Genomic DNA, 25,913 nt, shown 5'->3' on the forward strand with positions numbered 1-25,913 from the left:
GGGTCCCAGAGCCTCCACACCACTGGAGTCAAGCTAGCCGGGCTGATGAGAGGTGTTACCTCGAAACCGGTCCGGTCCTCGGATGCTTGATTCCGGTCTGGGAAAGATATGGCTGTGTAGTTCGGACTGGACTGTTCCCATGGGGCACAGGGTCAGAGCTTATTTGCATAAAGCCATTATCTAACTCACGGTGGTGTGGAGTGCAAAAAACGATGGATTTAGGCCCAGATCCTTGTACTGGGGTGAATGTAAGACATTGATCTACATTCTGTCCATCAAATTGTTTTTTGTAATTTGCTTTTTTAATAAAGCATTTAAAAAACAAAAATGAAACTGTTTAGTTTCATATTTTAAGGGCAGGAAGTGGTCCCTGGGACCAATTCCTGCTCTTAAAAAATATTTACGCATACACTCATAAAGGGAACCCACCTACTTGAAGTAGGTGGTAAACTGTGAGTGTTTTGCAACCACAAATGAGGTTGCAAAACAACAGTTCATGGCATGGTGACTCGCTAGTAGGAAGGGATGCCCTTTCCTTATAGCGAGAGTCGCAAATGCTATTTTGCAAGTCAGTGACTCTCAAATTAGCATTTGTACATGCCTCTAACCTTTTTTGCGGTCGAAAACAGGCCGATCTCTCGTTTGCGGCCGCAAAAAAGGGTTGCACATCTAGCCCTGAAATCTTCTAACAGAGAGAGGGTGTTCAAGGAATGGAATGTGGGAAAGGTAAGTTTAGGAATAGCTACAAATATACTTGTTCTGTAGTAGCCGCCCGTCCTTTAGGGTAGAAGACGTCTGCCCCTGCTGCCAGCACTGCAAAGGGGAAAAATAAAATGGTAATAAATTAAATTGGGGCGGGGCCACTGTTGCTGACAGGCAGCAGGAGTGTGGTACTAACTCCAACAGTTTAAACTGTGCATGCCACTATGGCCGACTGTCTTGCAACAGACAGCCTGACATTTACAGTGCAAGCCTCTCCACCCAGCTGTCTCAAACAACCAGGTGGAGAACAGGCACAGTCAAATGGTGCCTGTAAGAGCTTCGAGGTAGCCCGCTCTAGCCAATGCTGGCACTGCTGTCATGCTGCTGAACATTATCAGCAGCATGACAGCAGCGCCTGAATTGGCGCAGAGAATTCAACTGCTTCAAGCTTCCAGCACTGAGGGACTGAAGCAGAGGACTGGAGGAAGCAAGCCAGCGGAGTGAGTAAGTACTCTCGCTGCTCACTTGGCCCATTATTTTAACTCTTTCTGCTGGTTTCTGACCTTTATTTTGCCTCTTCTAGTTTTTTAACTTTATTTAGCCTCTTTTTTCTCATTTCTAACCTGTGTTTTTCCTCTTTCTACCGATTGTTTTCCCTCTTTCTGCTCGTTTCTGACCTTAATTTTAAATCTTTCTGCTCTTTTCGGCCTGCTATTTGTCCTCTTTCTGCTCATTTCTGACCTTCAGTTTTCCTCTTTCTGCTCGATTTTGACCTTAATTGTTTCTCTTTCTGCTTGTTTCTGTTCCTGCTCTTCGACGGAGAGGTCGCATCCACAGCTCCCAGATACCCCTAGGGTGACAGTGTATATATAAATGCTTATTGGTTATCTGACCTTGCATGATTGCAAGCCACCCACTACCCATGTGCCTGCCCCACCACTCACGTTCGAGCCAGGTGCTCCTGTTGCTCGAGGTATGTATTAAAGATTTTCCCCCACATATTCAGACTATAGAACTTGTCGGAAACGTTCTCCTTTCGAAAGCAGAAGGAAATCTGTAATCAAGCTAAAAAAGGAAGTGGAATATTCTTAACATTGGTGGATATGTAGTGGAAGGACTTTCCTTATGTGGGAAATGTTTTAAAGTGAAATTGAACGAACACAAGACTTTTTGTAATACAAAATTCCATAGGAAGGACTCCAGGAGTTTGAATTCATCAGGCTCGATATGTATCTCATATTACAATGTGTATGCACATTTTGGTGTTTAGTACACCAAAATTTGAATTTTTAGATAACTTCTAGATCTTAAACAGAGTTAAATTCCAGCAGGTATGCCCAGCCAAAATTTACCTCTGCAGATCGGGGTTTAATGCACCTTGTGATTACTGAGTGCCACAATTCTCATTAATCATAAATCCGAACCACAACATGTTTTAGAAACCGATACCACAAGGATCAGAATTTAAAGGTATCCAAATTATTGTCTATTTCAAGTTTTCCCATGAAAATGGGGAATAACATGTGGATTTTGCTGCTTTGCTCACCAAAATCCAGATTGCTGGTATTTAATGGGCATTCCTCCTTGGTAAAAGAACAGGTGGGGTGGTAATTACGAAAAAAAACGAATTGCTGTGCAAGTAGTAATTTCTATAGGGTTCAGAAAAGAATATGCCACACTTAATGAGGGCATATATCACTGAGAATTGTTCAGCTTTCATGTTTGGACAAATGTTTATGTACTTCAATAGAGCAGTACAGTTTCTGAATTCCTTAAGGAAATGTGACTCGCGTACACCTGTTTAATCTCTAATTACTCACAATAGATTTAATTTGTAAACACTTTACACAATTTGGAAACTATTTGGAACACATTACCGGTTTTCTACAGTAACAGTAATATGTATTCACATTTCACTAGAAACTTAAAGGTGATCCATGCAATAAAAGTATACAACAGTGCAGCACGAAAAGAAATATCTGTTCCACCACATCCGAATAAATTGGTTCAGGCAGAGTAGTGATACCCTTCCTAGAATGTAAATGAAGACCCCGAGATCAAATGCCCATGTAATGGATTTCTACCATGTAGCTCACATCCACAACCATCAATGCACCATTGAGTAGGAAATAATTGAAAGTCAAACCTCTTCACACAAGGAAGGTTGGAGCAGAATACCACCTTAACTAAAAGCACCACATTAAATGATATACGTGCCTTACTCAACTGCCCCAAGCCAGGAGGAAATTTGAATGCTGGATGAGGAGTAGGATTTGCTTCATTCCAAACAGCTGTAGGTTCAGAAGGCTTTTCTTTGCTCTCAGGTTGTGATGAACCAGGAGGATAACTGTTCATGCCTTTATTTAGGTGACCATGAAGATCTACAAACAAATATATTTAATTTATAAGTAGAAAATGGAATGTCACGTGTTATATGCAGCAATATTTACTTTGAGATGTGAAACCATTGAAATAAATTACCACTGTTTTTTTTAAGTTATGTCTGGCTTATGGATATTCGTATTATCGCCAGTTATTTTAGTTAGTCAAAACATAACATTTTCATGTAAAGTGTATTGTAAATCAGTTCAATGGCTTTCGCAAACATGACCATGGGAGTTAAAAATTGAAGACAACAGGTTTTGACCTTTTGTTCTCCCTTAGACAGATCTGCTTAGCACAAATGTACTATTTTGGCATTGTCATCAAAATCTATCTAGAGGCAACCATTCTTATACTCTAACATTTCACACACTCGTTCCGATACATATTTCCCTATTTCACTGACAAATTAGGTTAACTGCATCAATATCAATATTTTATATAAGCTGCTTAAAAGATAACATTTAATACGGTACTATTTTGACACCTTAATGTTCCGGTGACATTTAAAAAAACGTCACCGTTGACCCCGGGGGTTATGATATCATCAGAACCCATACATACAAATATGTATATAGGGAGAGATGCAGCTATATGTGCAGCTTTAGTGCGGTAGTGCGATCTGACACATTTAAACCCTCCAGATTTTTTTATGTTAAATGTCTGGTATGTACAATTTTGTTCTGAATCTCACTTAGATTCACTCAGTAGAAGCACCTATTGAATGGAGTTAGGTGCTACCCGACTGTGTTATTTTAAGTTAAGGTCTACTGCCATGCAACTGGGGTACACAACTCTATGTTGGTTGTACTGGACAGTTGTGCAAATTCCTGTGTGCACCTGAGCAAACTGAACAAGTGCGACTACTGTCTAGTTCACTCTGGTAGCTTCTCACAGGTGACCAGCAGCAGACAGAACCATAAATAAAGTGATCATGGCATGTGCTGCCTTTATAATTGAATTTAATTTTGTTCCCGTTTTGCAGGAGGACGATTCGTTTCAGAGAGATCCCAAACAAGTTTAATAAAAGAATCAGACTGGGCTCCAGAATCAGCTCCCAAAGATAAAATAATATGTAAACGCAAAGATAAACATGAAACATCCTCTAAAGTTTCCCCTGCTCTCTTATTTGGTGTACGAGTATACATCTCAAACATTTCGATAACTCAAGAGCCTATGTTTAAAACTCTAGGCACTTGATTGATTATTCTTGCCATGAACTACAGGTAAGTCGGACTTCAACCCTATTGTTCCTGCCCCTAAGAATTCAACAAACCCTTGTCCTGAAGAGAACAAGCAAAGAAAACTTGGGCTTGACACGCGTAGACTAGGATCAATAGTGGATCCCAGTTCAACGAGTATCAATATGGATGTATAATTTATGTGTCCAAAAAGAAACTATTGCAAGCCCATATTAGATGCTTTTGGCCCCTTTAAATGTCCTAGTACCATGTATTTGCTCTGGTTTTGTCAACTCTTGGATTGGTGGAGGTGCAATTTTAGCCTAGTTTATGTATCAATTTTTCGTTAGAATATTGTATGCTTGATTAATTTTTCTACATTGTACCTATGGTTTTCACAAACTGTTCCCTGTATATCCATCGAGTTGAATGTGGCTTATCCTTTCTTTCATTGCACTCATGTGTGAAAGTTTGATATGTTTTTTCAAATATTACTAAAGTAAACTTGAGGTCATGCTTATAGAGTAAAATGTTCCTAATGCATAGGTAAAAATGTGTTTGAATCTCACAACCACCTGATGTCGTTTTGGGTTCACAATGTTTTAATTTAATTGGGCATCAAACAAGGCATATGCCCATTTGTTTAGGACTATTGTGTGAGCCTGTAGTGCAAGACTGCGAGTCATAGTGATTTACTGCTGATTTACTGTAAATCAGTTCCTGTCTTACTGTATTCACACTGTAGGTGAAAACTGCACAAAAACATGAAATTCACATTAACCCAAAGTGGAGAAAAGATTAAAGTAATTATTCCTAGATTAAAAAAGGTCCAGGGTGCAAATATAACACTCATTTCTCTATATTTGCACTTCTTTTGTGTGTTGCAGTATATTCCAGAGTGAGTCAGGGGCAGAAAGCCCACCAGACAGCAGGGATAATATCATTAAAAAAAACAGAAGGGGGTAGATACCTTCGACAAGCTCAAGGGGCTATGGGAGAGAGACCTAGGACCGATTGACGAGGAGGAATGGCGTCTGCCTCTTATGACACCTAGAGAGGCGGCTATCACGCTTAGATTTAGACTAATACAACTCAGGATCTTGCACCGTTCCTATCTGATGGAGACAACGCTGGCCAAAATAGGGTCTAGTGTCTGAAGGGTTGAAGGCAGCAAGCTGCTTTCTATCATACAGTGTGGGAATTCCCGCTGGTGCAGGATCTCTGGGAGAGAGCCACGAATCTTATGCAGTCCGCAATAGGGAATTCAGTGAAGCCGACACCTCAACTGGGTTTTCTTAATATATGGGAAGATATAGACCTGTCTGAAATCGAACAACAATTGGTGACGCTGGGATACACATTAGTAAACAGAGAACTGGCAATGGGGTGGAGTGGCGCCACCCACCGTGTCAGTGTGGCTGAGAGATTTAGACAGGTGCATGATAGTGGAGAAAGAAGTCTTCATAACCAGAGGATGCCCGAAGAAATGGGATAAAACATGGTTGAAATGGAACACTCACAGAGGGGAGATTTGTGTATCACCCATGGTGGAATTGGAAAGAACCAGGGGCGGAGATGTCACTGTTTAACATATCTGTTTTCCCAGCGTCTGTAACTTGTTTGTGCTGAATGCAACCTGTGAATATCGTATGTAATTGCTGTGTACCTGTTTCATAAGAACATATTATCAATAAACACAATTTAAAAAAAGGGGGGTGAACTGCCAAACTATTGGGCCTTATCTCCAACCGATGATGGGATCAGCAGTCTTTCTTTTCCATGGAAAAGAGATTCAGGATTTACCCCTCAGGGGAATCCACAAGACCCCCAAGGATTATATAAAACAAAAGGATGGGGCAGTCCATCCAGGTATTGGGCTACATACTGTAGGAAAGTGGATACCTGACTATGGTTACCCCAGATTTATTGCCTAGTGTTTAGCTGGTTTTCGACTTAGTTGGCCTGGGATCCTGCTAATCAGGGTCCCAGGCTATCTGCTCTCTCTGTAAAATGGACTCCATGTACCCTAGGTACATCTCCAATTGGACATTGGGTCACCTTATCAGCCACTGTACAGTGTACTATAGGTACCCAGGTCATAGGTGCATCCAAGGCCTACCAGGGGCTGCAGCATATCTTTTGCCACCCATGGCTGGCTATCCAAACTGACACAACTGGCTGATCACTCAGCTGGGGCAAGGTTGTGTAATCACCCCTTGCTTAGATATAGTATACCAATATCTAAACCTATATCTGGACACATATGCACCTATAAGTCACTCCTATGGCAGGCCTTATCAATCCTGGAGGCAGAGTGCTTGGTTTTATGTGAGATGGTGCTCTAGCATGAGCTGAGCCTGTCTGCAGCTTTCGGGACCAACTCCCTTAGCTGTTCCGGGATATTGCCATACCATATACTCTTAAGTGCATTATAATCCTCGCGGTTACTTGCTAACTTTGGTTTGGCTTTATCAAAACATGTTGTGTAAGGTGTCATACGCTTTGGAATACTACCCCCTCGCCAGTTCTGGCGATGGGGGTAGCATTCCACCCTTCTAGAGGGAGAAGTCATGTTACTTTGCTTAAACGCGGTTAAATCTAACCAGAGCCCCAGTATCACAAAATGGATGCTGCCACCACAGACATAAGTCTGGCCTCATGCTGTTGGGAGTCCTTCCAGCTTGGGAGGCTTGGACAAAGGGTTTCCTGTCAGGGGAGGTGCTTGCACCACCCCACACAGGATTTTGTGTAGTGGGTTAGAGAGGGCTGAATAGAATGAGACATGCCTAGGGCACACAAGGTGTCTCTGTGCATATGCTAGTTCAAACCGGAGCTGGGGCTTTCCAGCCCCAGTCCTGGTGCGAAACTGGACAAAGGAAAGGGAGTGTAAACACCCCCCTTTCTGGTCCCACCCAGAGGAGGGACCTAGCAGGTGATCCGGCCCCAGATTTGGTTTAAGAGTAGGAGCTGTGTCCTAAGACTTCAGATCATCCTGAACTCGACTTGATATAAGAAGATAAACTGGACTTCTACGTTCTGCTACACAGAAGACTGAAGAGAATCTCCCTTGTGGCCAAGGAGTGACCACCCTGTGAATACAGGCACCATCCAGCAACTCGACGACTGCTTTGCCGCCGCCTCCCGCCGGAGCCCAGAGCCCAATAAGACTTAGATTCCCAGGCATCTCAGAGCCCGATCCACAGTCCCTGAAAAGAAGAGACCTGTGGAGGCTCCGAGAGACGTGGGACCGTCCATCTTGGAAGATCCACAAGAAGATGACCACACAGCACCCGAGGAATCCTCAATGCTGTGCTTTGGGGTTTGAGAAGCCCCACCACCGAGCAGCATCTGCACCAAAGATCAGCCCTCCAGCATCCACGAGATCTACGTGGGGCCCTTTTGTATTTTGCCACTTGATGCGTCATCCCGGTTATTGGCCCGTTGGCTAGTGGCCATCTTGGCGATGAAATCCACAATCAACGATGCTGGTCTGGTTGCTCCAGACTGGCCCTTGCTCCTGTGAAAAGGAGCATAAGCTTTCTTCGACTCCTGTGTGGCTTGCATTAGCCAAGGCCTGTTTGCTGCAATCAAGTTGCCGACACCGCCATCAGCTAGAGCCTGCGTGGGACAGCTCGTGATTGACTCTTGGACATTCTCGACCTCTTCGTGTCCACGTGGTTGCAGAGAGAAGCAACACCTCTTCACCTGTTTGCAACCAACAACGCCTGGTTCCTTCCTGGTTCCACGCCGGTCACTGCCTAGTGACTTTGAACATTGTCCCCTCTGCTTTCAGGTCTTCACCTCTTCAGATCCACCCTTGGATCCACCGGAATGCCAGCATCTGCTAATGGTCCCCCGTACAAAGCTAGCCCGCACCGGTGGACGTTCGTTCAGGGTGTTGGGAGCTAAACTTTGGAACACCCTGCCAGTGAACATTCGCTCATTGGAAAATCTGTCCGCCTTCCGAAAAGCGGCTAAAACCTACCTATTCCCTTCCCCTTAGGCCTCCCAGCCGTTTTCCTTCTGTCCTCCGTGGAGTCTCTGTGGTTCTTAGCGCCGGGACACCTCTTTGCTGGGGCATTTTACCAAATAATAACATAACATAACATAACTCTTCTCGACGACCCGCCTGCAGCATCTTCATCTTCAGGCTCCATAGAACAGCACGACGAAACCCGACACACTTTGAGACATAGGCACCCGCTTCCTGTGGGTGAGGTAATGCTGGCACTCTGGTGCTCCTGTGAAGAATTACATCTCTAGTGTCTATGTTCCAAGTTGCTAGGCTCTAGGTCATCCGGAAGGTTCCTTTTTCTTTAACTTTGTGACTTTTACGCACCCATTGAAATCAATAGGCGCCCGCGTGTAACTTTCAGCACTGCACAAGCATTCCGTGGGCCTCCTGGTCACTAACTGTTGTTAGCTCCTTGTATTCCCAGCAATTCCCCAGGCCCTAGGCCTTTTCCCTTTCAGAATAGTCGTTCTTATACCACTATTTTAGTATATGGTTTGAGCGACCACCAGGGCCTATCCATATTGTGCAACTTCTGTATATTTAAACGCTGTTTTGTTTTAACGAATCTGCTTCTGTGCTCATAAAGAGTATAGGGGTACTTTTAGTAAATAAATATATATATATATATTTTCAATATATATCTGTGTGGTGTCCTTTCATTTGGTATTCAAGGAGAGTGTATATGGTAAAACAGCTTGCTTCACATGCCTTTACAGAGTTTAGCCTAAGACTGCTTTGTCCACGCTACCACTAGGATAGCTGCTCTATAAGGTTGACTTACAACCAATCATCATAAGGGTTGTTTGGGCTGATACAAGGTGGTCACTAGAACTACTGAACATCATATATCAGGCCAACTTCTCACATTGGAGAGCAGCAGTTGGGATTTGAGCTTGCTGTTGTTTTACCATTGCAATCTTCGAAAATATCATTTGCAAGATCATACAGGTACCTTTAGGTACATATAAAACAAGACTAGTATACTTAAGTTTTACTGAACTTAGTTGTTGTAGAGCAAAGGGATTAGCACACCCTGACTACAACTAACTAGAGAAGGTTTAGTAGGTTAACACCAGTGTAGGTAGATTGCAACACATCCACCCACACTAGAGCAATGTCTGGAGCAGAGGGGTCCACTGGACCTGTCACTGTTGAGAGTGACCCTACAAAGGCGCCATCCACATTTGCTATGTTAAACTTTAAAGAGTTGAGGCAGCTGTGTACCTTAAGAGGTCTCAAGCCGGGTCCGAACCCAGCACAGCCCACCTCAGAGAGCTTTTAGACCAGTCTGAAGCTCTAAAAACCTCTAAGCCAGATCCCACAGGGAATGGAGAAGGGGGCTCTCCCACTGAAGATGATAATACTTATGTCCCTGATGTCCAGAATTCTGATGAAGTTCAGAATGAGAATCAGCCTGAGAATGAGGATGAGGATGAGGCAGAAGATGAGGACAGTGATTCTGATGAGGGTAGAAATAGTCAGGTTCCAGCCAGGAGGCTTAGACAGGCTAACTTAAGCCTATTTGGGACTGATACTGGTTCCAACTCACTCAGACCCCCAAGTGAACTTAACCAGGAGTCTAGGAGGAGAAGGAATCACTCAAGTGACTCTGACACCTCCCATGCTTCTAGAGGTTCTCATGGTCACTCCAGAAGGAGAATGACAACCCCTCAGAGGAGGGAACATGAGGCCAAAATGAGAGAGGCTGAGCTTAGGATCCAGAAGCAAGAATTAGACGTTGCCCTGGCCCAAGAGAAACTTGCTAGAGCAAGACAGCCTAGAGAGAGTGGATTAGGATCCACTGGTGATGGCACTATTCCTAAGGATAAAGACAGGTCCTATGATAGTAGAAACCTGAGTATGATTGTGCCCCCCTACAGAGATGGGGATGATATCCACAATGGATAACGAGAGAGCCTGCATGGTACAGCATGTTCCTCAGGATCAGTGGGCAGCAATCTTGTGGCATTCCTTTTCAGAAAAAGGAAGGAACAAGCTCCTCACTGTTAGACAGGAGGATGCAAAGAACTACACTGTCCTGAAGAGAGCTCTACTTGAGGGGTTTGGCTTAACCACTGAACAGTAAAGGTTAATGTTCAGAGACAGCCAGAAGACACAGACACAGGACTGGACTGATTTTGTAGATTGTGCTACTAAGGTTCTGGCAAGTTGGTTGCATGGCAGCAAAGTATGTGACTATACAGGATTGTATAATTTAATTATGAGGGAGCGGATCCTTAGTAATTGTCAAAACCAGCTTTTACACCAGCACCTGGTGGACTCAGATCTGTCCTCTCCACAAGAATTGGGTGAGAGGGTAGACAAATGGGTCAGAACCAGGATTAGGCCTAGAAATCAGGGTAATGACCAGAAGAAGGAGTCTACCAAACCTCAAGAAAAAGGTGGGGATAAATCTAAAGACAAGACTTCCTCAGGGCCCCAAAACTCCAAGGATGGGGGTGGGTCCCAAGACACTTCCTCTACAGTGAAAAAGCCTTACTGCCATGCTTGTAAAAAGCCTGGCCATTGGAAGTCTGACAGCAGTTGCCCTAAGGCCAGCAATAAGGAGAATATTCCTCCAGGTAATACTCCAACACCTCCTGTTACTAATAGTAGTAATCCCCCAGGTGGTGGGAGTGCCCCCAAAAATTTGGCTGGGTTTACTTGGGGAACACAGGTGGACTCTGGCCTAACCAGGTCCCCTACCACAGCTACTCTTGTCTGTGAAAATGGCATGGGGTTTGCCAATGTCACTGCTTGTCCCAACACTGTCATATAGTTACTGCTTTTCTATATATGGTGTTAAGTTAGCATGAGTTTATTAAATGTTTAAATGACATATTTTCCTTCGGCTTCAGTTTGCACACGGCACATAATTGTTATTGTAGCTTTCAACCTAGACGAAAGATGTGATTTATTTGAGAATAATATGTTATTGCTCTGATATCAGTCGTGCTTGGTACACTTGGTACACTGTCTGCACACTGAGAGCTAAAGCCTCTAAGAATAACCTAACACAAGGTTGTTGGGAGGCCTGATCCTCGCACCACATTAGACATAACACAAATAAAGTTGCTGCCAACATTGGGCTCTACACGGGTTTAAGATAGAGTTACTGAGAATGCAAAAAACACACTTGATGGTGCTTCGCATGCAGAGAGTTGGTAGCTGATGATGTGATCTTCTTCTGCTGACATTTAGAGGTATGGGCCCGCCCTGCTAAAACCCAAATGAGACCTTCTTAGATATAATATAGTATGCTAAATAGGGTGCGCGAAATATAGGTGATACAGATTTCTATAGATTTTTGCATTATAATATGCTATCACTGTTCGCTTACTATGGATTAGTGACTATGCTGATAACTCTGATTTTTATAATATGTATGTTGGTATTATATAAGATACTGCGTTTGAGAACCTTTCATTGAAAAATAAATATTTCAAACTTGCACGTGTGTTCTTTTACTCCCCGTTGTGGTTTGAAATGATTATAGAGCGAAAGAGTGTTCATGTGTTCCACGATACTTGAGGTACTCAAAGTTCATGTTCTGGTTTGTCTAAGTCATTGGGAGTTCGTTATGACCAATGAGACACTGTAGCTAGCTCGGTAAGGGGATTTCTGATACTAAGGTGAATTTTGGGTCACCCTAATTCACTAAGGTTCTAGATCTCTATGCACAGTTCTGTGGGAGAACGGAAACCCTGCTACATGGCGCCCAACGGTTGTTGGCCTTATATTGTGACACTCGAGTAGTATATCGTTCAAACCTTAACCCCTTCATTCCCGTTTCCGGAAAACAGAGGTGTCGGAAAAACCTACCTATTTTTGAAATAGGTCTTTTCAAGCTTGAATCTATCTAAAACGGTTTCCTTGAATTACTACCCAGTTGTGCTACAAAGTGATCTTTGTTTTTTCACGTTCCTGTGCAGTCATGGCACAAGCCGTGGACATCCCGCTGCATAGTCGCATTGCGGTGCGTGATCATTTGCGGACTTATGATGTACCTTCGGAAGGCTTGGCTGTGGTTCTGGTGGTGAGTGCGGAACATGCTTACCCGTATGAACTGTTTTATTCGTGGGTGACATTTCCGCCAGTGGACGCGAATTCTGGTGTGTTCCACTCGTACACTCCGTCACCTGTACCTGCTGTATATGCTCCGTACAGAGCACAGGAAGTACCTATTGATGTTTGGCAGCATGGAGTTTGGTTTGGTGGCGCCCTACCACACGCTTTAACCGCTCCGAGGTTAGGTCCTTTGTCCATTCCGGGCACAAATTGGCCCGCTTTGGCTGGATTTACTCCTCACCCTAATCGCGCCACTTGTAACGTAAGTGACCTGCGACGTCTTCACGAGGTCGCGGTTGAAGTGATTAGGGCACTTGTTCATTATACGAGTCGTAATTTTCAAGGCGCGGCCCCTAGGGGTGCGCAGCTTCAAGCAGGTCAGGCTGGTTTGAAAATCAGTCCTGTCATGGTGAATTCCGTAATGGGCAAGAAGCCCCAGGATAAGGATGACTTTCCTTTCTGGCTTGCCGAGAAATTCGACCAGCTGGAGGCTGTGTTTCCTAATACGAATCCTGGTGAAAAACACTGGATTCTTACGCTTAGTTTGCCGAAGGATTTGGCCCCTGAGCTTGTTGACTGTGAGACATGGGGTAAGACTTTTGCAGCAGTCTATTCGAGGTGCTTTGGCTCCCAGTCTATGTCCAACCTGTCTACGGCCTTAAACGTGTTCAAGATGATCACGGACCGGAGGCAGCAGTTGAGTTGGGTATGCGCCTGTGTGGCTCCTTTGATGTGGTTTACGATCTGATCCTTGCGAATGTCAAGGGGGATGCAGTGAACTTCCAGGTGGCTAACGCATTAGCGGTGATTCCCGACGCGGACAAACCCCGTCAGTTAGCAAGGATAATTGTGGCGGCTTATAAAATGGTTGGCCGCAATGCCAAGGGGCTTAAGACTTTTTCTGATGATGAGAAAAAGCAGCCCCAGGGACAATCTTCGGAGGTGAACGCTCAGCCCAAGTCCAAGAAACAAAATTGGCCTAGAAAACAGAATCAGGGTAAGCAACAGCAAGAACAACAAACCCAGGTTTCGCGTCCTGCGTCTCCGTTGCCTGCGCAGTCGGAACGTGTTTATGATTTGCGCGACCGGGCGATGATTAAATCACCTGAACGTTTTCAGGCTTCTGACCAGCGCTCTCCTCGTTCCTTTCAGGACTCATCGGCTCCGTCAATCGGCGGTGGAGGGGGTGGCAGGGGCCGGGGTGGCCAGCAAGGACGTGGTCAGCCCCGCCAGCGCAACGGTGCAGACAAGCAGGAGGGCTCTACGCCTCAGAGACCGCAGTTTGCCAAGAAGAAAGTCGAAGCCTTACCAGCGTATCGATATGCCCCAGATTGTGAGAACGAGGCTTCGGAATCTGACTTGGGCTCTGACCTTGATGGACAGCGCGGCGGAGATTACCATAGTGAGAGAGGCCCTCCGTCCACTACTGAAGGTGACAGCGACTGACACTTATGTTGTGATTGAAACAGCAGATACAAGAGTTGCTCCCCCGATAGACTTTTTGAAATTGTCCTGTTAATTGAAGGTGACATACAGCGTACCGTTAGAGGGGTATTTTGGGAAAATCTTTCGTCTACATATGACATTTTGCTTTCGGAGGCTGACTGGCCCCCACCTTTTGTGCTCGCAGCTCCACGAGGGGAGGAGGTGATCCTCCCCAGTTTTGCGAACACAGTTTCGAGAGTGGAAGCGCTGCACTTTGCAGAAGAGTGGGCTCTGGCGCTTGCACCGGCTGTGTACCATAATCAGTGTGGCTGGGATAAATTGTCCCCAGACCACGAGATTCCTTTACGGTCTCAGCCGCAGCCTCAACCTCAATATCCCATACAACGTGAAGCCAAAGCTTCAGTCGCAGCGATCCTTGAACAATTGGAATATCAAAGTGTAATTGAAACGTGTGTGTCACCGATGAATAACCCCATTTTTACTGTAACCAAGCCGGACGGCTCTTACCGTTTGGTTTTGGATTACCGGCATTTAAACTCGCATTGCCGTAACTGTGCAGTACAAATACTCACGGCTCTGCCCTTGTAAATAGTCTTTTGCGTAAGCGGTTCAAAACCGCGCTTGACATTTCCAATGGTTTTTATGCCCATTCATTGGACAGTCTAAGTTCCCAATGGACTTCTTTCACATGCGGCGGGGTCCAAAAAATGTTTCGGCATCTCTCAATGGGCTATAGGAACAGTCCTGGAGTATTTTCTGCCCGCATTGTCTCTCTGTTGGAGAGAGTCGACCCAGATGCTTGTTCCTATGTGTATGATATCTATCTCACAGACGACGAACTTTGGGAGCATCTGTGTCGAGTGAACAGTATTATTTGTAACTTCGCAGACATGGGTTACAAGTTTAATTTTGCAAACTCGCACATTGCAGAATACACAGTGTTGTTTCTAGGCTATGAACTAACTAATAAAGGAAAAGGCTTGGCTCCTCACTTCCTGGAGAAGTGCGCACAGTTGCACTCTCCGACAACACTGAAAAAATTACAGTCTTTACTGGGCTTTTTGAATTTCGGAAGGACTTACATTCTGGAATATGCCCAGCGTATCAAGCCTTTGTATGCTTTGATACAACCATCTTTTTCCAAATCATGCTGGCTGCCTGAGCATTCGGCTATTCTGCAGTTATTGCAAGCTGATTTGCTCGCTTCTGAATACTTACAGACTCGTGATAACCAGACCAACCTGGTGATAAGAATTGTCCCGGGGACGGTAGGTTTCACGTACCTAACTTTTAATGAAGGAGATACAGTACCTATGGCTTACAAGTCACACTTGTACACTTCCGCTGAAATGCGCTTTTCCACTGTGGAGAAGGTTTTGACGGCTGTGCAGATGGCGATTCTCAAGGAACGTGCCCTGTCAAAGGGAAAACGCATGTTGGTTGTTACCCCGTGTCCTGCCTTGGAGGCAGTTACGAAAGCCAGTGTACCAAACTCTAAAGCTTTGCAACCTCGGTGGATTCAATGGGCTGCATCCTTGTCATCCCAGGATGTCATGTTTATTTTTGACACCACTTTACGGTCGCAGGAGTTCTTATAGTATGAATTTGTTTATCCTGCTCCTTTAGCAATGCGGCCGTTGGAGGATTTCCATTGCATCATTTACACTGATGGTTCGGCGCAGGTTGCGCATGGCTCTAAACATGCCTACGTTTCTGCTTGCGCCATTGTGGTCGGACCATGGTGAACGATGAGTTCAAGTCCAGTGTCGTGCACACGCAGACGCTTGGAGACTGCACCACATAATTGGCTGAGCTTCGTGCTCTGATGCTTGCATTGGAGTACGCAGATCCGAGTGTGACGACTTTGATCATAAGTGACTCTTACTACTGTGTCCAGTCTTACAATGAGAACTTGTTCTTTTGGATTCAGAATGAATTTCGTGATTCCAAAGGTAGCACTATAAAAAATAAAATGATCTGGGTCCGAGTGGCGGAACTCAAAAAAAAGTTGCCACTCGTGTTTGTAATTCATACTCTTGGCCATCAACGCGTGGGGGTCCACGCTGTCGAAAATTCGCTTGCTGATGAAGCATTGAAGTCAGCAGTATCAAAATACTTAGTTGCAGCAGTCACGAGGTCCAAAAGTAAGATAGATGATGACATCTTGGCGGCTGTTGCTGCGACTGAGAAGGGAGGTAAATATCCTGCGGGGTTCCCTTCGAAGTACACATCCCACTTAAGTCCCGATAAGGTTCCTTATGTGAAAATTCCTGAAGTTGGTGAACGTTTATTTCCCAACTCGGATCGCAGGGCTTCTTTAATTACAGCGGCTCATGAAGGTGTGGCATCTGCGCATGCGGGCGTCTCGGCCACTGTAACTCAGCTATAACAGAGGTTCTAGTGGCGGGGACTGTACAAACAGACGCGTGATTATGTCCTTCAATGTGACATTTGCCAGCAGATTAAACCTGCAACTGCTGCGCGTCCGCCTCAGACACAGTTGTACATTTCTAATAAACCACTGGGGTGCGTTTATTTAGATCACTGCGGTCCTTTTTCTTCTGATACTGCCTATAAGTATATCTTAGTAGCAGTTGATTCATGCACACGCTTTGTGTGGGTTTGGGCCCATCGGAGAGCTGATTCACGGACTGTCATTAAGGATTTGCGAGTCTTTGTAGGGATTTTTGCCTGTGGTACCTTCCATTCGGACCAGGGTCCGGCTTTCGCCTCTAAGGCGTATAAGGATGCTATGGTTTCGTTGGGGGTCCAAGTCACGTTTTCTTCTCCATACAGACCCGAGGGAAACAGTGTAGTTGAACGAATGAACCTTTACTTAAAGCAATCTTTGACAGCTCGAGTTATAGGCACTGGCAGAAACTGGTTAGCCCACCTCAATGGCATGCAGCGTGCGCTTAATAACCTCCCTAGAAGGTCTCTGTGTGGGCGGACCCCATACGAAATGCTCTTTGGTATCAAGATGTACGTCCCTGACCTCGACGGTCTAGACTGCAAGGCCCAGGCCACGGCCTTTGACGTAGATGAACATTGCAATGTTTTACAGGATCTTCAAAAGACCAGAGACAGTCTAGCAAAGGAACATTTGCCCTCCACATCGGATGATGCGTTGCAGATCCCTGTAGTTGGCTGGCTACCCCAGGTTGGAGAACTGGTTCGAGAGAAGATCGATAACAAGAAGGAGTTTGGTCCCTCATATCGTGCACAGGTTCGAGTTCTTGGAGTGAAGGGCCCAAGAACAGTCATATTACCACCACTTCCAGGTTGTACGGAAAACAGATTTATTTCTATTGACAATGTCAAGACACACAGGGTGGCCGATTCTTCATAGTATGACACCGGCTGTATCCTGTCCTTCCATGGTGAGGCATTCTGTGCTGGTTATTACTTCTGGTGCAGTACCTGAGGTGTCCCTCGAGATGCCTGCTATATCCAGTCCTTTATTAAATACTATTCCTGTTACTAACATTGATGAGCTGAACTACGCCTATCCTGCTGATTTATCAATGCCAGATTTGCAGACTCGTTTGGCCGACCAGTCCAGATTCTCTTTTGACTCTGTTTCGGAACTTTCAAAGAAACCCTCAACTATTGCAAAATATGCCACTCTATTTAAAAAACATTTTGTAATTCCCCCTTGGACATACATTTGGTTGATTCTATTTTCATTTTACCTTTTTATGTCAATTGGTTTTATGTTTTATTTTTTCCACCTGATCGATGGCCACTATGTTAAAGAAAGAACAGGAATTCGGTACCTTAATGGAACATTGGCCCCTCTTTCCTCTTCACATTCAGCACACAGACTGAAACAAGACTTGAATACAGTCAACATTACTGCTTGGCCTGTCCTTGATGGGATTGTGTGGGATGCAGTTAGATTTCAAATACATGGGCTCATTGAAGTGATTAATGTTCCGAATGTGCTTAGAGTAAACATGGGGGATGTGATTAAACAAAATATACGTTCTGATGATTGGGATATTCAGGCCGTAGAAGCATTATTCTCTGATTTAAAATACTATGCTGCCTTTGATGCTGAGGATTTATATTTAGATTCTATTAATTATGATGATTTGTTTTGTTTTCAACATTATGGTAATCATTTTTTACATAAGACAAATTCCAGGAGGGTTGCTGTAAATTACACACAGTGGGAACATTGCCCTGCTCCATTGGGAGGCAGCTCCAATACATTTCTGAAAAAATACACTTATTTTACAGATTTTAATCAATCAAATCCAGTCATTTTATTTCAAAATGACACAAAAGTCCATGTCTAAAGTTAGACTTACCGATACAAAAATGCTGTATTCGAAGTCCTTTCTAGACAGATTACCTGTAGATGGCTACGAGTTTTGGAAAGGAACAATTGACCTTAAATCGGTATGGGGTACCAAAGATTGGCAGGTACAAGGCACTGAGGCTTTGCACCGTGCATGTCTCATCCCGAATCACATGTCGTTTCTAAATTCATCCATTTCCCAAACAACATGCTTTGGATTGGCTACTTCTAAAAAATTAAATACACCAATTATCCCCGAATTGGAAGAATATTCAGGATGGGTTAATTATACTGAATTGTCCATTCGTGAGTTACAAGCTCTATTGCACAATTCGTCCTTTAATAAATCCAGTTTGGATCCAAAGGGTTGGCTGATGTGGCAAAGAAGTGCTAATTCTTGCCAACGTCGTTTTTTGGGTTTGGCTGAAGGGTTCACGCAAGTCAGACCTGATCCTAGTTTTGAAACTGATTATACTGTCACTACTTACTCTGTGGGGAAATTGTGTCAGAATTGGTTACAACATTCCACGTTAGCTGCAGTTAAACTACATCTGTCTCAGTTGAATGATAATTTGGATTTAAATGATTTTATAAAGGCCCGGCTAATGGTAGGTCTAAACGGTGGATTTATGCGGTTTACAATGAAATTTGGAAATATTCACAAATTGAGGCTGCTAAGCGCCTAAGGGCAATTGACCAAGCAAGTTTGGAGAAAGTGCTTGCAGTTGTCGATAACAGTATTAACATGCTTTCTTCCCGAATTTACACGTTGAACAATATTGTCTCTTCTGTAGTTGACATTGTGAATGATGAAGTGTCAGTATTGTACCATGGACAAAATCAATTGCGTTCTGTGATGCAGTTTGCATGGACACTACAGACTCTGAAAGCGGGTTGCGTGCCTTGGAGTTACATGAACGTGTCATCACTATTTGCCCCATTTAATTTGACTGACAAGCAGCGCATGCTTTCCATGCGGGATGCATCATTTTCTATGTTGCACATTGAAAAGTTAGAATCTTTGCCCTTTTCTGTAGCTGAGGCAGCTGCTGCTACATGGCTTATCCATGGTGTTATTACTTTACCATTTGCTTTGTATAAATTTACTAATTGTATGCAATATATTGCAATAGGGCGATATGAACCACTAGGCAGTGCTTTCCTACATGAGGCATGGTCTTTACCATACACGTACAGATGCCTGAAGGATGGAAAGGAAGTGAATCTGAATGGTGAAGAATGCACACAGTCGCCTGACCGTTCACTGATATGCAGACACATCCAGTTGCATGGTTCTTGTAATCAGGACCGGCCTAATCTGGCCTGTGTTTTAAAAGGCACATCAGTTCCTGCAATAGTTCCCACATTCACTTTATTGACAAACGGTAGTTATTTACTTTTGAATAACGAGGAGTGTTGTGGGTTAATGGTCGGTATCGCCTATGTGGTTACTATATCAGAACGTGTGGTGTGTTGCAAGAACGTGTTATATCCACCCACGCATGGGAATTCAGATGTTTCCATCTGGCCGCGCATCCCAACCTTGAAAGCGGAGTTCAATGGTATGAGCCGAATAAGGGCTCTTTTGTCTCAAAAGGAAGTGGCCCTGAGCTCGGCCCGTGAAACTTATGTCCTTCACATAGCTAACACACGCACAGAGGTGCAGGCACTTTTAAATACTGACTTGCCGTTTCATTTCTGCGAATTAGTTCATCAAATCTTTAATGCCTCCTCCACGTCTGGCTTAGCTCATTTTTTTAAATTGGTTAGCAGTGGTCTCGTGACTACATTTGAAAAGATTTTTTGTGTCATCCCCGCTTTCTTTCATTCAATATTTTCGAGTTTGTTTGGCGGATTCCCTGTTTTGCTGGCGTTAGCTGCAGGCGTTTTAATATTATTCTGCTTCCTAAAACATGGATGTCCATCCTGCGCAAGAAGCCGCTCAGCCCCTTCCGACACTGTTTCGCAACCGGATGCTTGATTACTATGGCACCCTGCCGCTTGCGACCTTAAGCACAGCATTTGGATTATCGTTTAGATTTTCCTATTTCACATGTGTCCAGCCTGTGCTTCATTGCCTGAGCTGCGATTTTGACTGGGCCATTGATTTGTGTCTCTGCTTGCCGTTATCTCCTGAAGTCTATTTTATTCACCTGATGGGCCCCGTAGTTGCTCACGAGTTGGTTTGTTCTGGCGAAAGGATTATGGCCTTGGCAGCGATGCATGGACTAATGGGTCAGTGGGACATCCCCGCAGCGGCGTATGAGTTTCTGGCACATAGCGTTCTTGAGAACCCACGAGTTGTCCTCTGATGTTGCTAGAGGGTCCGGTGCTGGAGGAGCACGTATGTTCTTTCCCATTGCTTAATTGGATGGCTGAGCTGTTTTCGGATGATGACAGTGATTTCATGTTGGAAGCTGTGGCTACCTATTTTGCATATTCTATCCACCCATGAGTGGCTTTGGAAACTTTCACTGTACTGGCACGTGACTTTTTTAGTAATTCTGAATGGTGCCTTTTTTCTTACGGACATTCGACTTTATATGTTCTAGGCCTATGATTTTATATTTGGCCTCAAGTTCGAGAATTTTTTTACATTTTGTATGGCCACTATAGGCATTAATACATATTTTTGTATTGTTATTTTTTATATGCATCTACATACATTTAGCTTGGCTCAATATTGTTGAACTCTGCTTTCATGTTATGCCTTTATTATATTATCGGCTTGTTTTTGACCGTTCTCGGATCATTGGGGGGGTGTCATATAGTTACTGCTTTTCTATATATGGTGTTAAGTTAGCATGAGTTTATTAAATGTTTAAACGACATATTTTCCTTCGGCTTCAGTTTTCACACGACACATAATTGTTATTGTAGCTTTCAACCTAGACGAAAGATGTGATTTCTTTGAGAATAATATGTTATTGTTCTGATATCAGTCGTGCTTGGTACACTTGGTACACTGCACACTGAGAGCTAAAGCCTATAAGAATAACCTAACACAAGGTAGCTGGGAGGCCTGATCCTCGCACCACATTAGACATAACACAAATGAAGTTGCTGCCAACATTGGGCTCTACGCGGGTTTAAGATAGAGTTACTGAGAATGCAAAAAACACACTTGATGGTGCTTCGCATGCAGAGAGTTGGTAGCTGATGATGTGATCTTCTTCTGCTGACATTTAGAGGTATGGGCCCGCCCTGCTAAAACCCAAATGAGACCTTCTTAGATATAATATAGTATGCTAAATAGGGTGCGCAAAATAATGGTGATACAGATTTCTATAGATTTTTGCATTATAATATGCTATCACCGTTCGCTTACTATGGATTAGTGACTATGCTGATAACTCTGATTTTTATAATATGTATGTTGGTATTATATAAGATACTGCGTTTGAGAACCTTGCATTGAAAAATAAATATTTCAAACTTGCACATGTTTTCTTTTACTCCCCGTTGTGGTTTGAAATGATTATAGAGTGAAAGAGTGTTCATGTGTTCCACGATACCTGAGGTACTCAAAGTTCATGTTCTGGTTTGTCTAAGTCATTGGGAGTTTGTTATGACCAATGAGACACTGTATCTAGCTCGGTAAGGGGATTTCTGATACTAAGGTGAGTTTTGGGTCACCCTAATTCACTAAGGTTCTAGATCTCTATGCACAGTTCTGTGGGAGAACGGAAACCCTGCTACAACACTTTGGACAAGTACAGACAGGAGCCCCTCATCAATGGTCTGAAAGTTGAGGCCTTCAGAGACACAGGGGCTAGCATCACCATGGTGACTGAGAGACTAGTCCCCTCAAGGCAACTTTTACCTGGAGCCACATACCAGGTGACCAACATTGATCGAGTGCAGAAAGATCATCGCATGGCAGTGGTAAATCTCAGCTGGGGAGGTGTCACTGGCCCCAAGAGAGTGGCAGTGTCATCAAACTTGCCTGTAGATTGTCTACTGGGGAATGACCTAGAGATCTCAGCCTGGGCCGAGGTTGAACAAGAAACTCATTCAAAAATGGTAAATCTCAATGGAAAGGTTATTGGGGCTGTGATGGCCACAGCCCCAATCCAAGATGTCCCCCTTGAACAGGTCAGGAGGGCTGTGCATGTCTCAGCCCAATCTCAAGCAGATTCCTTCCCTGAACAAGTTAGCAGGGATGTGATGGTAACAGCCCATACCCAAACTGAGTCCCTTCCTGAAAAGGTTGGTGGGGCTGTGATGGCCACAGCCCAAACTCAAACAGATTCATGTGTTGTGAAGCCTGAAACAATGGATCACTCCACACAAACAGAGAGCATTGGGGAGGAGGAGAAATCTCCCTCCCACCAGACTTTAGGAAAAGATCAGCCTCCTCAGGGAACTGATCTTACCCTTGCTGAAGGAACTGCCCCAGAGGTGGTTAGGCCTAGCCTGGCAGAGCCCCTGATGTCAGTGGACCCTTCCCAGGTGGGACCCAGTCTGGAGCAGGTAATCTGCCCCTCTCTACCCTGCCTTAGTCAGCCCAGGGCTGTAGAGGTCAGGGAGGCCAGTGGTGGACCCCAAAGGGCCCCCTGTCCAAAAGAACCACCCCATCAGCAGATTAGGGGCAACAAAGCTAGCAGCCCTAGCAAGGTGAAAACTTTAAAAACTCCTGAGGGAACTCCATTACACTTAGTTAGGAGCCTACCCCAGATGGATTATGTTGGGCACAGACAAACCTGGGACCCAAAGGCCCCAAACATGAACTGTCCCTCCAGTAAGTCAACAAAAGGGACCCAGCCTCCAGCTTTAGGTAGCCAGAGGTTGACCCTGAGAGCACAGTGCAACTCAGTCATGGAAAGAAAGGCATCCATGGTGGATAGTGATTGGATGAAGCTGAGCCCTACATTAGTGGAGCCTCACTTCAATACTCCATTCCCACACCAGCCTTTTACTTTGCCAAAACACACCACATGTAGTGATTCCCCATGGTGGAGACCCGTCTGATACCCCTAGGATGAGGGATTGCTTAGTGGACCGTAAGACAGGGGGTAACCATGCTAGTGCTGGTACTTCCTTATATGGCCACTTAGGCAATATAGGCTTACCTGGTCATGGATAGCCTCATCTCCTTTCGTTTGGGGGGGGGGGGGTGTGTAGGAAGGTGGATACCTGACTATGGTCACCCCAGATTTTTTGCCTAGTGTTTAGCTGGTTTTTGACTTAGTTGGCCTGGGATCCTGCTAATCAGGGTCCCAGGCAATCTGCTCTCTCTGTAAAATGGACTCCATGTACCCTAGGTACATCTCCAATTGGACATTGGGTCACCTTATCAGCCCCTGTACAGTGTACTATAGGTACCCAGGGCATAGGTGCCTTCCAAGGCCTACCAGGGGCTGCAGCATATCTTTTGCCACCCCTGGCTGGCTATCTAAACTGACACAACTGGCTGATCACTCAGCTGGGGCAAGGTCGTGTAATCACCCCTTGCTTAGATATAGTATACCTATATCTAAACCTATATCTGGACACATATGCACCTATAAGTCACTCCTATTGCAGGCCTTATCAATCCTGAAGGCAGAGGGCTCAGTTTTATGTGAGATGGTACTCTAGCATGAGCTAAGCCTGTCTGCAGCTTTCGAGACAAAACTCCCTTAGCTGTTCCGGGATATTGCCATACCATATACTCTTAAGTGCATTATAATCCTCATGGTTACTTGCTAACTTTGGTTTGGCTTTATCAAAACATGTAGTGTAAGGTGTCATACGCTTTGGAATACTACCCCCTCACCAGTTCTGGCGATGGGGGTAACATTCCACCCTTCTAGAGGGAGAAGACATGTTACTTTGCTTAAACGCGGTTAAATCTAACCAGAGCCCCAGTATCACAAAATGGATGCTGCCACAACAGACACAAGTCTGACCTCCTTTTGCTGGGAGTCCTTCCAGCTTGGGAGGCTTGGACAAAGGGTTTCCTGTCAGGGGAGGTGCTGGCACCACCCCGGACAGGATTTTGTGTAGTGGGTTAGGGAGGGCTGAATAGAATGAGAAATGCCTGGGGCACACAAGGTGTCCCTGTGCATATGCCAGTTCAACCCGGAGCTGGGGCTTTCCAGCCCCAGTCCTGGCGCGAAACTGGACAAAGGAAAGGGGGTGTAACCCTCCCCTTCCTGGTCCCACCCAGAGGAGGGACCTAGCAGGTGATCCGGCCCCTAGATTTTGTTTAAGAGTAGGAGCTGTGTCCTAAGACTTCAGATCATCCTGAACTCGACTTGAAATAAGAAGATAAACTGGACTTCGACGTTCTGCTGCACAGAAGACTGAAGAGAATCTCCCCTGTGGCCAAGGAATGACCAACCTGTGAATACAGGCACCATCCCGCAACTCGACGACTGATTTGCTGGCGCCTCCCACCGGAGCCCGAGCCTTGAGCCTGACAAGACCTGGATTCCCAGACATCTCAGAGCCCGATCCATAGTCCCTGAAAAGAAGAGACCCGTGGAGGCAGCGAAAGATGTGGGACCGGCCATCTTGGAAGATCCACGAGAAGCTGACCACACAGCACTTGAGGCATTCTCAATGCTGTGCTTTGGGGTTTGAGAAGCCCCACCACCGAGCAGCATTTGCACCAAAGATCGGCCCTCCAGCATCCACGAGATCTGCGTGGGGCCCTTTTGTATTTAGCCACTCGACGCGTCATCCCAGTTACTGGCCCGTTGGCTAGTGGCCATCTTGGCAATGAAACCCACAATCAACAACACTGGTCTGGTTGCTCCAGACTGCCCTTGCTCCTGTGAAAAGGAGCAGCCCCTCTGACCTTGCTGGTCCGAGTAAAAAGCTCTCTTCAACTCAAACGTGGCTTGCATTAGCTAAGGCCTGTTTGCTGCAATCAAGCTGCTGACACCGCCATCAGCTAGAGCCTGCGTGGGACAGCTTGTGATCGACTCCTGGACGTCCTCGACCTCTTCGTGTCCACGTGGTTGCAGAGAGAAGCTACACCTCTTCACCTATTTGCACCCGACATCGCCTGGTTCCTTCCTGGTTCCTGGCCGGTCACTGGCTAGTGACTTTGAACATTGTCCCCTCTGCTTTCACGTCTTCACCTCTTCAGATCCACCCTTGGATCCACCGGAACTCTTCTCGACGACCCGCCTGCAGCATCTTCATCTTCAGGGTCCATAGAAAAGCACGACGAAACCCGACACACTTTGAGACATATGCACCTGCTTTCTGTGGGTGAGGTAACACTGGCACTCCGGTGCTCCTGTGTAGAATTACACCTCTAGTGTCTATGTTCCAAGTTGCTAGGTTCTAGGTCATCCGGAAGGTTCCTTTTTCTTTAACTTTGTGACTTTTACGCACCCATTGAAATCAATAGGCGCCCGTGTGTAACTTTCAGCACTGCACACGCATTCCGTGGGCCTCCTGGTCACTAACTGTTGTTAGCTCCTTGTAGTCCCAGCGATTCCCCAGGCCCTAGGCCTTTTCCCTTTCAGAATAGTGGTTCTTATACCACTATTTTAGTATATGGTTTGAGCGGCTACCAGGGCCTATCAATATTGTGCAACTTCTGTATATTTAAACACTGTTTTGTTTTAACGAATTTGCTTCTGTGCTCATAAAGAGTATAGGGGGTACTTTTAGTCACGGATTATCGAAATCCGAGGTGTCTGAGTATCGAACGGACACCGGAGGCAGCTCGGCATTGAGGTGGCAGGCAAAGGACGTAGTTGGCTGAATTGGCAAGCGGCTTGGGACATTTTGCATCAAAGCAAGAAACATCCAATGACATTGCCCCATGGAGGAAGTCGCCTCCTTATTGGACGATGAAACACCAATAAATGCCTTT

At 45.1% G+C, this 25,913-nt stretch overlaps 1 protein-coding gene across 1 annotated transcript in view; it reads right to left on the reverse strand.

The window, feature by feature from the left end:
- Window positions 1-25,913, reverse strand: part of PLSCR5 (phospholipid scramblase family member 5) — a 284,029-nt gene that overhangs the window by 198,400 nt on the left and 59,716 nt on the right. The window contains exon 2 of the mRNA XM_086944892.1: window positions 2,920-3,083. Within this exon, the coding sequence (XP_086801018.1) occupies window positions 2,920-3,083 (164 nt within the window). The remainder of the gene's footprint in view (window positions 1-2,919; window positions 3,084-25,913) is intronic.

The sequence above is a fragment of the Lissotriton vulgaris genome, chromosome 11 (assembly GCF_964263255.1).
Source record: "Lissotriton vulgaris chromosome 11, aLisVul1.2, whole genome shotgun sequence".
In the NCBI taxonomy this organism is placed as follows: Eukaryota; Metazoa; Chordata; class Amphibia; order Caudata; family Salamandridae; genus Lissotriton; species Lissotriton vulgaris.